At 38.7% G+C, this 12,254-nt stretch overlaps 1 protein-coding gene across 2 annotated transcripts in view; it reads left to right on the plus strand.

The window, feature by feature from the left end:
* The window catches only part of LOC148674350 (disintegrin and metalloproteinase domain-containing protein 9-like), a 61,191-nt gene extending 53,275 nt beyond the window's left edge, over positions 1-7,916 (plus strand). For both annotated transcript variants that reach the window (XM_088624456.1, XM_088624455.1), the window contains 2 exons: positions 1,886-1,962; positions 2,728-7,916. In XM_088624456.1, the coding sequence (XP_088480582.1) occupies positions 1,886-1,962; positions 2,728-2,785 (135 nt within the window). In that variant the 3' untranslated portion in view covers positions 2,786-7,916. The remainder of the gene's footprint in view (positions 1-1,885; positions 1,963-2,727) is intronic.
* The last annotated feature ends 4,338 nt before the right edge of the window (positions 7,917-12,254 follow it).

Raw genomic sequence — 12,254 nt, forward strand, 5'->3', positions numbered from 1 at the left:
CAAAGTAAAGTTTTAACTAATTAAATGTGAGTAAATAACCACAAATATGCAGTTCATGACTGGAAAGATAATGTACTCTAACTGATGCATGCTAACATGAACAGCATCTAAACATAAACAGTTGTATTTCAGTGCATCGGTATTTTATGTGAAACGTGAACAACTTTAAACGTTGAAAATTAATACAAGCTGATAACTGCACTTAGACTGGAGGAGTTTTGTGGGTTTCTGGGGACAAATGATAAAGCTGCATGCGTCTGTACAGTCTATACTTTACTAATGAAATCAGTCCAGTACTAACCTGAATGGTAACGGGAAACAATTTGTTCTTGGGTTTTGTTCCGGTGGATCAAGAAGAAATTGTTGGGTTTCCGCTGTGTCCCAGTGACTCCCTGCCCTCTTGTCAGCTGCTGAAGAGTTTCTGCTTTTTATCATTGCTTCATCCCACAGCTGTGTCTCCTGCATTGCAAAGTTACGATGTTTGTTGCTCTGTTGTGGTGTTCACCTCACAAACATAGTTTGAGAGTATTCCCAGGACCTGTTGGTCACTGCATAATGGGAGTGTTAAGTACAGGATTACAGGTTATAACCTGCCCAGTTAATATGAAATGTTGGATGATTCCAAACACTCTATAAATGGTTCATCTGTTTGGTGGTCTAAATTACACTGAATTAATTAAATGTGGTGTTAAACTGTCTTTGCTTATTACGCATAGAGTTTGTTTGTGTTATTTCTGGTGCTGCATTGTTTCTATAAAATGTTTGTGGTCATATTTAGAGATTAGCTATTCAGTTTGTTCACCGAGAAAAGATTAATTGCTGTTGTTTATGTTACACCATCTGAGAGAAGTGAGCCAGCTCCACTTTGGTTTCAGCACAGAACTAGCAGAAAAATTTGCTAGCTAATGATACTAAAATTAAAAAGCATATTTAATGAAAGGAAAAGCTAGTTGTCTCCAGTAATGGGTGTCTGTTTATAGCATTCATTTAAAGCACTTTCATTTCTTCTTTTCACAACACAAAGTTAATTGGCATTTGGCCCACTTCCCTCAATCTGCACGTACAACAAATCATGACTAATTCATTGGCTCACGTGAAAGGTCATTCTCGGAATTTTTTTATTGTTCTGGAAATAAAGTGGCTTTCTCCTACAGGAATTACTTAGATCCATAGCCTTGTAAATGCTAAGCTCCTACTAACCTCTTATTTAGCAGGAGCTAAATGTATTACATTCGTCTTGTGCATTGTTCAAAAATAGGAAAGGTAAAAAAATCTAATTGATAGCTTACGATTCATAAAGTTCTGGAATTTGGGATCTGTATGTTGTCTGTTCCATCTCGTGTACTTTTGGACAGTTACAGTGCAGTCAAAAGAGCCCTCTTTCCTCCCATTTCCAGAAAGCCACAAACCCTTAATGAATTTATTGATTCAGGTATTAACTGATTTAGTTTGCGTTTAGCATTTTAGGAGTTTATCTGTGAAAGAGTTTACCTGAGGCTGTCATGATCGAGGAGGGTGGGGTTACACCCAAAGACCTGGGCAGTGACACGGGCACTGAGTTAGTAAGTCAGATGGGCAATTAATTAGGTCTCTTATCGCAAGTACACCCCAAGGCAGAAAAGTGCATTAAAATGCTTTGAAGAACAGACCACTCAGAATGCACACAAAGTAATGTATAAATTATCTAGTTATGTACACTCATGTATACATGTGACCTACATACTCTAGGAGGATTGATTGATTAAATCCTGACATCCTGTGTGATCAACAGTGTCCATGAATGTTCACAATACAGGTGCATAAGCTGGAGTTTATGGTATGGGCACCTGGTCCCCAGCCCTCTCTGTATTTCTCACTCGTGTGTGTGTATGCTTTGCTCATACAGGTTGTACAGACCAACAGGACTGCCTCTGTGCCCTCATATGCAGCCAAACCCAAACCACCTCTGCCTTCTCAGTCGAGGTAAGAAACGGACTCCCATGCCAGCCATAAACTCGACTTTTCATTTCAGTTTGTGCAAATAATATCAGTCAGTTTCATTTTTATATACTACAGCACCATTTAATACAGATGCCCTTTATATAAATTGTACAATAGTATACAGAAGTACAATAAAACCAGATATTACTGAAAAAATTAAATGAAAGAAATTGATTAAGAATTAAAAGCCATCAAAAACAAATCACCTGTAATGGCTACATGGACACACGGTGTTCACTGTATTCAGCATAACTGCACTACTTGTATATATTGCATACACCATGGACACATAGCAACTCTACTCATATTGAGTTTTATTCCATTTATATTACATCTATTATTATGTAACCTTATTTTCATAACCTCAATTTTGTGATTTTTTTGTTTTTGTGATTCTGTGAGCTCGCGGAAAAAACATTTCATGGCCAGCAACTACCGCTGCATCCTGTATTGTTGTGTGCATTTGATAAATAAACTTTGATTTGATTTGATTTGAATACAAGCAAGATTTAGAAACATCAAGAGAACATGCAAAAGTGACAATGGACCTTGACCCGTTTTCTTTTTTTCAACAACAAACATTACACCATGGTTTTAAAAAGTGGAGAAAAATGCAACTGTGCTTCAAAGATGAAAACATTTTCATACTAAACTTTTTGTTTAAAATTGCAAACAACTAGTAAGAGGTAAGTGGTAATCCTTCTGTGGTGGTGTAAATACATACAGTCTTTTTTCTTTCTCTTTTAGACCTCCCTATGCTAAGCAGCTTGTGCCTCAAAGACCAGCCCCACCCCCTCCAGTATAACACAGTCTGTGTGAGGAGGTCAGTGGGCAAACAGAGACTCCTCCCTGAACCGGAGTGAGCAGAATTCGGACTGCAGGAAGCAGAGAGGAAAAAAGAGCTCCTCTTGCACATTAGAGACCTTGTGGACTCTGAGTTTCTGCTCTTCATTCCAAAAGATGTTCCAGATCCATTACCAAGGAACATGGAACACATTTCTATCACCCACCTGATCACTTCCCCTCCTGCTTTGCAAGTGCAGCTGTAGGAATGTAGAAGCAGTACACAAGTTGTGATGGATATTTTTTTATTTATCTTTACGGTATATACACTATATACTGCATTAGGTTTCCCTGGCTCTGACTTGGAATGTAATCTACTGATGGTTTGGGTAACTGCATCATTGGAGAATCCTGATGCTTCATACGTGACCTGAGGAATTTTCCAGCAAACCTGCTGACGCTACTCTGTTTACTCTTTCTTTGGTCTGGTCCACTGGTAACTGCAGACCTGAGAAATCTTGTGCTCCTCTTACCCTCATTACTCAAGGAGTTGATGCTGCCTAATTTGGGGTTCAAATTTAATTGCTTGCAAAGACAAAAAACCACAGAACAGCAGCAAATTCTGAAGACCCCTTGGACATGAGGTCTGAAATCAAAATGGTTCCTTTTATCTATTCTAATTACTGCAATTGTTTTCAGCCTCAAATGCAATATCATACAACAATATACTGTAGGTGAACTTCCAGATGTAGTAACTCCGAACAAATGTGCAATAACTCAATAGTTAGAATTCTCAGTTTCATGGATTTACTATATCAGGAACATTGCAGTCTTGTATAATAAAAGTTCACCTGTGGCAGCAGTGCTCAAAGTATAGTGAAATACGGACTTAAATGGCAGATGTGTAGTTCTAGTACATTTTATTGCCCTACGGACGTAATTTTCCTTGAAGGGTACTATGTATTCAAAATAATTGAGTCCGTTTTAATAGTCCTTAGCAAAATACCCTTAATATTAACGTTACATTGCTTTATGCCCTATGTTTTTCTATGTCTTTACTGTTTTTTAAATTATATTTTTGCCAAATTTAAGCAGAGCTTTTGTCTTTTCCGTCCAAAGACAAATTAGGCTTAAAAAGGCAGTTCTGTTGGGTTCGTTTGGACTGTTGCCTCCTCGTGAGCAACAATGAGAAGAGTGATGAACTCAAGCGATGCTTTAAAACCTACACTTACAGTACTTGCAAAGTTCCTACAGGATGAGTACCAAAGCTTTTTGCTCCAGTCCAAAATTGGCTCCACTCCTTCCATCTCCAGGCAATGCAAAAATGTGTTTAACATAATAACAGGACTCAGTTCTTCTTTTTTACATGCAGGTTGGCCCAAACAAGATTGGCACAACTTGAGATGGAAAGTGATTTCTTGAAAAGGCAAAACTGAATTCCGTTTTGGTGCCAAAAAGCTTTGAAAATCACCCTGCGGATGTAAATGAGTTTATGTTGCGCCAATTCACTGTGTATTGCACTCAAGACAAGAGACACATAAGGCAAGTAGGGGCGTGCAGGCCATGACTTTCAAATGGGCCCAGGCAAGAAGGAGACTTGGATGGAATCTGCAGTGAGAAGCACCTGGTACTGATACAGAGTGTGCAGAATCAAGATGTTTTACAGGCTTCCTGGTATGCATATTGACTGCTAATTAGAGAACCAATAATTGAAATATCTTCGCTTAAGAGGATTCCATAAGTTCCAGAAGCCTCTGGATAGAAGGAAAAAAACAGCTTGTTTTCTGAATGATTATTCTTTCATTTTCTTAAGATCACTTGCCAAAAACCTGTTCTTGTCTGCTGTCACCTGTGGCTTTGGTGGATTGGGCAGTGGTGCAGCTGATACAGTCATTCCTTTCAAGGTGTGTCATAGTCCCGATTTCACAAGGCTTTGTCAGTGCTGCTGTTTCCTCTTCTGGATTCCTTTCCTTCTCTGTCTGAAACAGACAAAGCCCTCTGGTCAAAGAACAGTTTGTGCCTTACGCCATTGAATTAGTATAAGGAAAGCAAATGGTGTATACATTTTGCCATTGGTAGTTTTGTGTTATGATGGTATATAACAATGCAATGTATATATTTGTGATTTTATTTTTTGTGTGTTTTAAAAATCTCTGTAGGCATTAGGGTTATTTGTTTTAATGATTTGGGATTTTAAACTAAAAAGATTATTTGATTTTAAAAAATACTTTCAGAACTTTATTCAGAACTAAATTAACTTAATATTTCTGTGATCTAAAAGCTCATCGCAAACCCAAAACAGTGGTAATTGAGAAAATTCAAATGTAGCGCAGAGGTAAATGAAACATGCATTTTCAATGTTTTTTGACTGCATTGGAAAATATGCAACAATCAAAATAAACTCGATCTATGATCTGTGGGATCTATGGGATGTGGAAACATTATATATTTAATGTTTTTCTGTAACTTTCAGAATAGGAGGAATCATATTTGTTGGCCTATAAATCTGCTAGCCAAGAATTAAACCATGGCATGTTTATCACCAGAGATGTGCTCATTTAGATGCACTGCAGGTAAAACAATTATATACAGAGACTAGAAACAGTGATGGATTCACTTTCGTTGGATCAGAATTTTTTTTACCTTGATCCTGTAGTACCCCTGCATGTGCTGGCTTTAGCTCTGTTACTTAATTTAACAGATGATTCACATGTTTATTCCATATAAGTACAAGGACTAATAATGACCTTCATCACACATTTTTGTTTTGTTTTTCGAAACGTTTACGGATGACAGGTTATCAGTATTTTTTAGCTCAAAGCCAATCCTTGCTAGTATTTGAAAACTGCTAAAAAGGCTTAATTAACCCTTATTATTAGTTAAGCTGATGTTTCACTTCACTAATTGGGTGCTCACCTGGATCAACATCCTGCTGACAGCAGAGAATTTGAAAAAGTAAGGAAAAAATACCTTAGGGCAGTAAAGCACATCTAAAATACTTAAAAGAACAGTTGGATTAATTGTTCTGTATTTAATTGAACTTATTTGGCCTAATGCAGAGGTTTGAAGAATGCTAAAGTAAGTTGTTAGTTTTAGTATTTACATTTTAATACTCACACACAGAGTTAATACTAAACCCAGCCTCTGAACTATAAACATTACATCATGTGTAGTGTTCATTGTTTTCTGTAATGTGACATCCCTTTAAAATATATTAAAAAGTGCTAATTACCTAAAACATCTTCTTATCACTCAACATCACAGTTGCTGAGTGTTTGCCTTATCGATTCCCGAAGCAGAGTTTACTGAGGATGCTAATCTCTGATCCCAGAGCCGTTTTAATTGTGTTTCAGCCCTGCTGTATACCAACTGATATACTGTACGTACACATGGTTGTACATTTTTCAGTAGATGTTGAATGAGACTTCCGACAGTAAAGTGTCAGCAATGGAAACTATGGCATTTTAAATAAACTGTTTTATCATGATAAAAACAGTGATCTTTGTATTTTAAAGGGAGATGTGTTATTGTAAAATAAAAAACAAAGAAAATGCAGAACTCTATTCATGTAACACTTTTTGCTGCCTAGGGTGTTTCCAGTGGATAACCTTTCTTAAAATCCCCCTTGGTGTGATTTGCTGGTGGTGGATTGTCAGTACAGTCAAAACGATACAGTATCTATATTGTTGGAGGAGCAAACTTTGTTAAAATAAAAATGACTTTTGTGTAACTAAAGAAGTTCTAAGGCAATATTAATTAATGACAGACTTAATCTCCTGTGCTCTTCCTAGTGCCTATTTCTCACAACACAATATATTTGTGTTTACCAGGTACCTGTACCTATTTTTAATTCATTTTAATTACTGTGAAATATAAGAAAACAAGGTACATCTATGTTTTTGAATGTTTGTAATGGTTTTGAATGATGGTATGTCCAGATGTTTTCCAACAGAAGAGATATTTTTAAAATTACACTTCCAAAAACATCAGTGGAAAAAAATACAAAAGCTGTAAGGAGGGAGAAAGTATTCATCTTTCAGTGCAAATATTGTATTAATAGCTGTTGTTTAATCATATTTCAAATTGTGCTGTACATTTGCTATTCCAGTGTATATGAGCAAGTGTATACTTGTGAACTAGATGGGAAATGGGTGTTTTTTTGTTTTTGTATCCCGTTTTATTCTCCGAGAGCCTTTATGCAGAATTTATCACCTCATATCAGGAAGATAATTTAGGTGGGCTGGATTCTAATTTTAGAATTTTGGGGAAATTGTAAGTCCCTTAAAGCATCAATGGAGGAAAGAGACAAGTAGGTGTCTAGACCGGGCAGTACCTTAAGACCAGTGCAGATTTTTATCCTTTTAACTTTGAAGGTATTATGATCACCCACAGGCAAAGATATCAAACATCACTACCTGGGAATGGTTTTTCCTGCTTGTTTTTCTCCCCCGTTATGATTTTGCAAACTTTTACATTTTGTATTGCACTTGTCTATATGATTCATGCACATTTGAATATACCTCTCTGATGTATAAAGTACTGCTGTGCATTTTATGGAGAAGCAACACAAACTGACATTCTAAAGATCTCTTAGGCTCTCAAAAGTGGTCCATATACAGTAGGCCAAGTGTGAGAATGAATTTCAGAGTGCTTAGATTCTGACTGGTCAAAATACAGTCCTTCAGACAGGCCTTTACAGATCTTGTTAAATCTCTCATTACTCTGTCTCCAAATGCACAATTGTGTGATGTAGGGTATGAAAAAAAAGGCATGGAAAAAAATGTGACATTATTAATAGTACCTATTAATTTAGGCCGGCATAAGACTTTTCTGAAAGCCAGGACACAATAAAAGCCACCTAGCCTGTTCCGTATCACTACAACACACAATACTTTTGCCACATTTGTCCTGCAACACTTTCAACAATGATCTGTAGACTTTTGGAACTGACTGTTAAAAAATGTTTTCTGAGCCATCAGTACAAAATGATGGATAATTAATGTGTATCTCTCCATATTTTTGTAAATACTTGGTGTGCTTGCTGGTCACAAAAATGTTTTGCTTGTCTGATGTGGAGCGACATGATTTTATTTAAAAATGAATAAAGACATGATATTGTACCTCATCATTATTAAGAAGCCTTTTAAAAATAATTGACACCTTTTCAGATGTTTTTTTTTAATTATGTCCCTTCAGATGCCAAGATGATCAGATTTTCCTGTTGTTTGTATTAAATTAAGCGTTAGGTCCCTGTAATGTACTGCTGTCTTTTCTTGAGGTGATATCCCACCTCTGATGCATTGAAACTGATGCAGTCAACTAAAATAATTCTGTGTTGCATTACTGCTTTAAAAGTAACATGTCTGTGGTATTTCCTGTGTCTCCTCACCCTGCTCACAATTTATAGTATCAGAAAATTCAGTCATCTTTTATATAATTATTAATGGTCTTCATCAAAATAAGTGCCTATGCAATACTTCATCCTGAGATATTTTAGTTAAAATAAAGCCTCCAGCTGCGGTCCTATTAATAGAGGCATAATAAGCAGCAGAAAAGCACTGCACCACAAGAAGGTTTAAAGGCCATCAATCCATTCTCAGAAACCCACTTGATCATGGTGAGGGGTGCAGCAGTCTGGAGCTTACTCTGGAAGTACAGGGCGCAAGATGGGACTATACCCAGGACAGGAGGCCAGTCCATCACAGAGCACACATGCGCATGCACAATAGAGACGGCAATTAACCTGCCCAGCGTGTCTTTGTAAGATGGAAGGAAACCAGTGTATCCAGTGAAAATGCAGAAAGCAAGCCACCGTGAAATGGAGGACAAAGTTGGAGCTGCAATTGCAGTGGCACTAACTGCCATTCTTCCATGGCATGGCACCCATTTTAAGGTGCAATGTCTGCAAAATATTCTGAAATAATGATCAAATGAAATGATTAAATGGCCCTGGTGCGAGTGTGTGCGTGTTTGTGCCTGTGTGTGGCCTGTGAAAGACTGGCGACCTGTCCAGGGTATACCCTGCCTTGCACCTGTTGCTTGCTTGGAAAGGCCCTGGCTCCCCCATGACCCAGGATTGGAGGAAGTGGTAAATAAAATGGATGGATGGATGAGCCCTGTACTAATACAGTAAGTATTAGGGATGCCCTCCTTCAGGTGTGTGAGCAGACATGTAACCAATTGGCCTTCAGCAGAAGGATTAACACCCTTAATTAACAAGATGGGGAGAGGTCGCATAAAGACCTGGAAATGTTGCAGTTTAGGGTATTAAAGGACTGAGCAGAAAAAAAGTCTAAACTTGCATGTAGTCTGAGAACCACTGCACTTAGTGGTTACCTTGAGAAACATCAGACAGGCTTCGCTTTCCAACTCCCAGATGGCAACCCAGTTAGAACTGCAACGGAATGAGTTCCATTCACTGTTCCCCTCCTCACTCCATCATCTGGTGGGAATTTTGATAAAAGAATTGGATTGTACTAGGATGCAACCATTTCAATCTACTGTACAGTGGAAGCCTGCACATTGCGAAGAACAGTCAAGAGTCAAAGTAGTCAAAGTCACCAACGATCTCCTAATAGCTTCTGATTCTGGTTCTCTTTCCATATTCATCCTTCTTGATCTCAGTGCTGCCTTTGACACTGTTGACCATAACATCTTACTTTCTCGTCTCGAGACTGTGTTTGGAGTCTCTGACACTGCCCTCAAATGGTTTAAGTCTTACCTCACTGATCGCTGTCACTTTGTCTCTCTCAATGGGTACAGGTCTGAAATTGGTCTTGTCAAGTCTGGTGTCCCCCAGGGCTCAATACTGGGCCCCTTGCTCTTCAGCATTTACATGTTCCCACTTGGTCAGCTTTTAAGATCACATGGCCTCAGCTTTCATTTTTACGCTGACGACACTCAAATATACATCCATACCAAACCCAACACTGATGTGGCTGTCTCTATTCTATCTAATTGCATCTCTGACATAAAAATTTGGATGACTCTTATCTTAACTGTGACAAGACTGAAGTCATGCTTATTGGTACCCCCCATCAACTTCGTAAAGCCAGTCCTGTAACCCTGTCTGTAGATGGCTCTGTACTTGAGCTTCAATCAAAATTGAAAAACTTTGGGGTTATATTCGATTCTGGCTTAACATTCGACCCACATGTACAGCGTACTGTCAAAACATCTTTTTTTCACCTTAGAAATATCGCCAGACTACGCCCTATGCTATCATTAACTGTGGCTGAAAAGCTGATCAACATATTTGTATTCTCTCAAATTGACCACTGCAATGCTCTACTCCCTGGGGTATCTAAATCTACTCTGAACAAGCTGCAGTATGTCCAAAATTCAGCAGCCAGAATCCTGACCAGGTCTAGTGCAAGTGTTCACATTACTCCTATCCTGGAGTCCTTGCACTGGCTTCCGGTCAAATTCCGCGTAGACTTTAAAATCCTCATGCTCACCTATAAGGCTTTACATGGCTTGGCATCTCAATACCTGTCTGAACTTTTATCGCCCTACTCCCACCTCGCAACCTCCGCTCTTCAAATTCTGCCCTCCTTACTGTCCTCCAAGCCCGTCTACATTGTATGGGCGACAGGGCCTTAAAATGAGTGTATACTATATATGATGCCTCTATATCTAGTGTTTCCATAAGAAATTCACAATTTTAGGCCTGAACCTTGGAAGAAGAACTCTGACTCAAGATGACAGTGTTTGCTTAGAGATTTGTGGGTGTGAGATGCAATGAGTTATTTTATTTCCAGAAACGTGTTTATTGGTGTGTATTTTTTCTAGGAAAGTGGAGTCACGAGACAACTAAAAATGCTGGTGTTCAGCGATCATATCTTTCCCTTCCTTGTTAATTGTCGGACGCACTCATTTTCCCTGGTCCTGCAGTACGTTTTTTTTTTATTCTGCAGAGGTCCTGTTGGTTACATTTCAGGTAACTTGCACAAATGAGGGCAGTTCTAAAACTGGGAAATTGGTACCTGTTTGATACCCATTACTGATCCCATCTGACCTTCTGAGAGCTGACATTATATTTACAAATTTGTCCCAATTAGTAAACTAGTATTAATTAGCCAGAGATTAACAGCATAGATGGAGCAAAAACCAAAAGAGAGAGTTTTCTTCCAGGATGGGGGCCGGGAGCCACTGTTCTAGTGGACACTTTTACTATGTTCTTCGGTTCCATAGAGTGACTTGACTCCCCCGCCTGTTTTTACTTGCAGTGTGTGCCTACAGTATGGTGTGGGTTTGGGGCCGGGCTTGAGTTTCTTCAAGTATAATCTGCTTGATGTCTAGGGGAAAAACAAAGGGATCACTTCCCCCATTTCTGTTGTTTTGCTTCTGTATGCAGCTTGCAAAGCACATTTGTGGGTATATTTTTACACACATTTAGAGAACGTTGAGTTGTGATGTCACTTTTGGTTTGTCTTGCACACTATTCAAAGAGGCCCTCCACTTGCACTCCTGTGAAATGGTAAATGCAATCCTGGCCTCACAAAGATCTGTCAGACTGCTCTCACAGCTGCTAACAGCACATTGACGCTGCTCTGAAAGCCTGGATGCCCTCCCTGTCGTCATCTGGATCCTGGCCACTCTTGAGATCAGTGATCTAGAGCTCGCTGATGGCAGGGCTGGAGGTCTGGAGTTCTACTGCTGATGTGACCAAGTCCTGTTTGTGTGGTTTTGAGTTTGATTCTATTTTAGATGAAAAATCAGGGAGGTACACCACTCATAGTAGAGGACTAAGGGGTAAGTGTGAGTGTTTTCTGGGTTTTAAAAAATTGAATAAATACTAATTTGCTAAATAGTGAAATAGTCCACATCCAAAGAGTCCAAACAGCCTGCACTTGGACAGAACAATGTTCTTGTTTTATTTCTATTTGAAACGTCTGTTTTCAAGAGCCTCCATCAGGCTCTTTTTTCTCATAAATAGCTGGATTCTACCCAACACCCCACTGGATCAATTTTACACGGCAGGTTTGTCTTCTTCATTTTTAATTTGGGGGAACATCCCAGGAATTCTGGGGGGATTGGAAGTCTCATGAGGCTTGAGTCAGTGTGTTGGAAATCCCCAAAGTATCCAGTCAGAAGTAAAGGCACAAGTGTTGAAATCCACAGCCATGAAGTACATCTTTTTTTATTCCCCACAGCCCCTTGCTCTTGAATGTTGAACAGAGTTTAAGGATCTTGAAACTATTCAATCTTTTATTTTGCATGTTAAAGCCCGTAACATCAATGAGGTGCCAACACAAGAACAGGAGCTCACTTTTGAAAGCAGGAGTGTTTTGTGGGATTAAAAGTGTATGCAGTCTATGTGTATGCAGACGGAGCATAGCTCTATCTCATTTTTAGGTGAAGATGTCTAGAACTTTGGTCTGCTTAACCAGAATTCACAGGTTTAAGAATCTGTGTATCAGTGTGCTTTTTCTTATTTTGAAAATGTTTTGGAATAATGTAAATACTGTATATGGAAATATATGTGTCTC

The sequence above is a fragment of the Lepisosteus platostomus genome, chromosome 3 (assembly GCF_059453375.1).
Source record: "Lepisosteus platostomus isolate fLepPlt1 chromosome 3, fLepPlt1.hap1, whole genome shotgun sequence".
Lineage (NCBI taxonomy): Eukaryota > Metazoa > Chordata > Actinopteri > Semionotiformes > Lepisosteidae > Lepisosteus > Lepisosteus platostomus.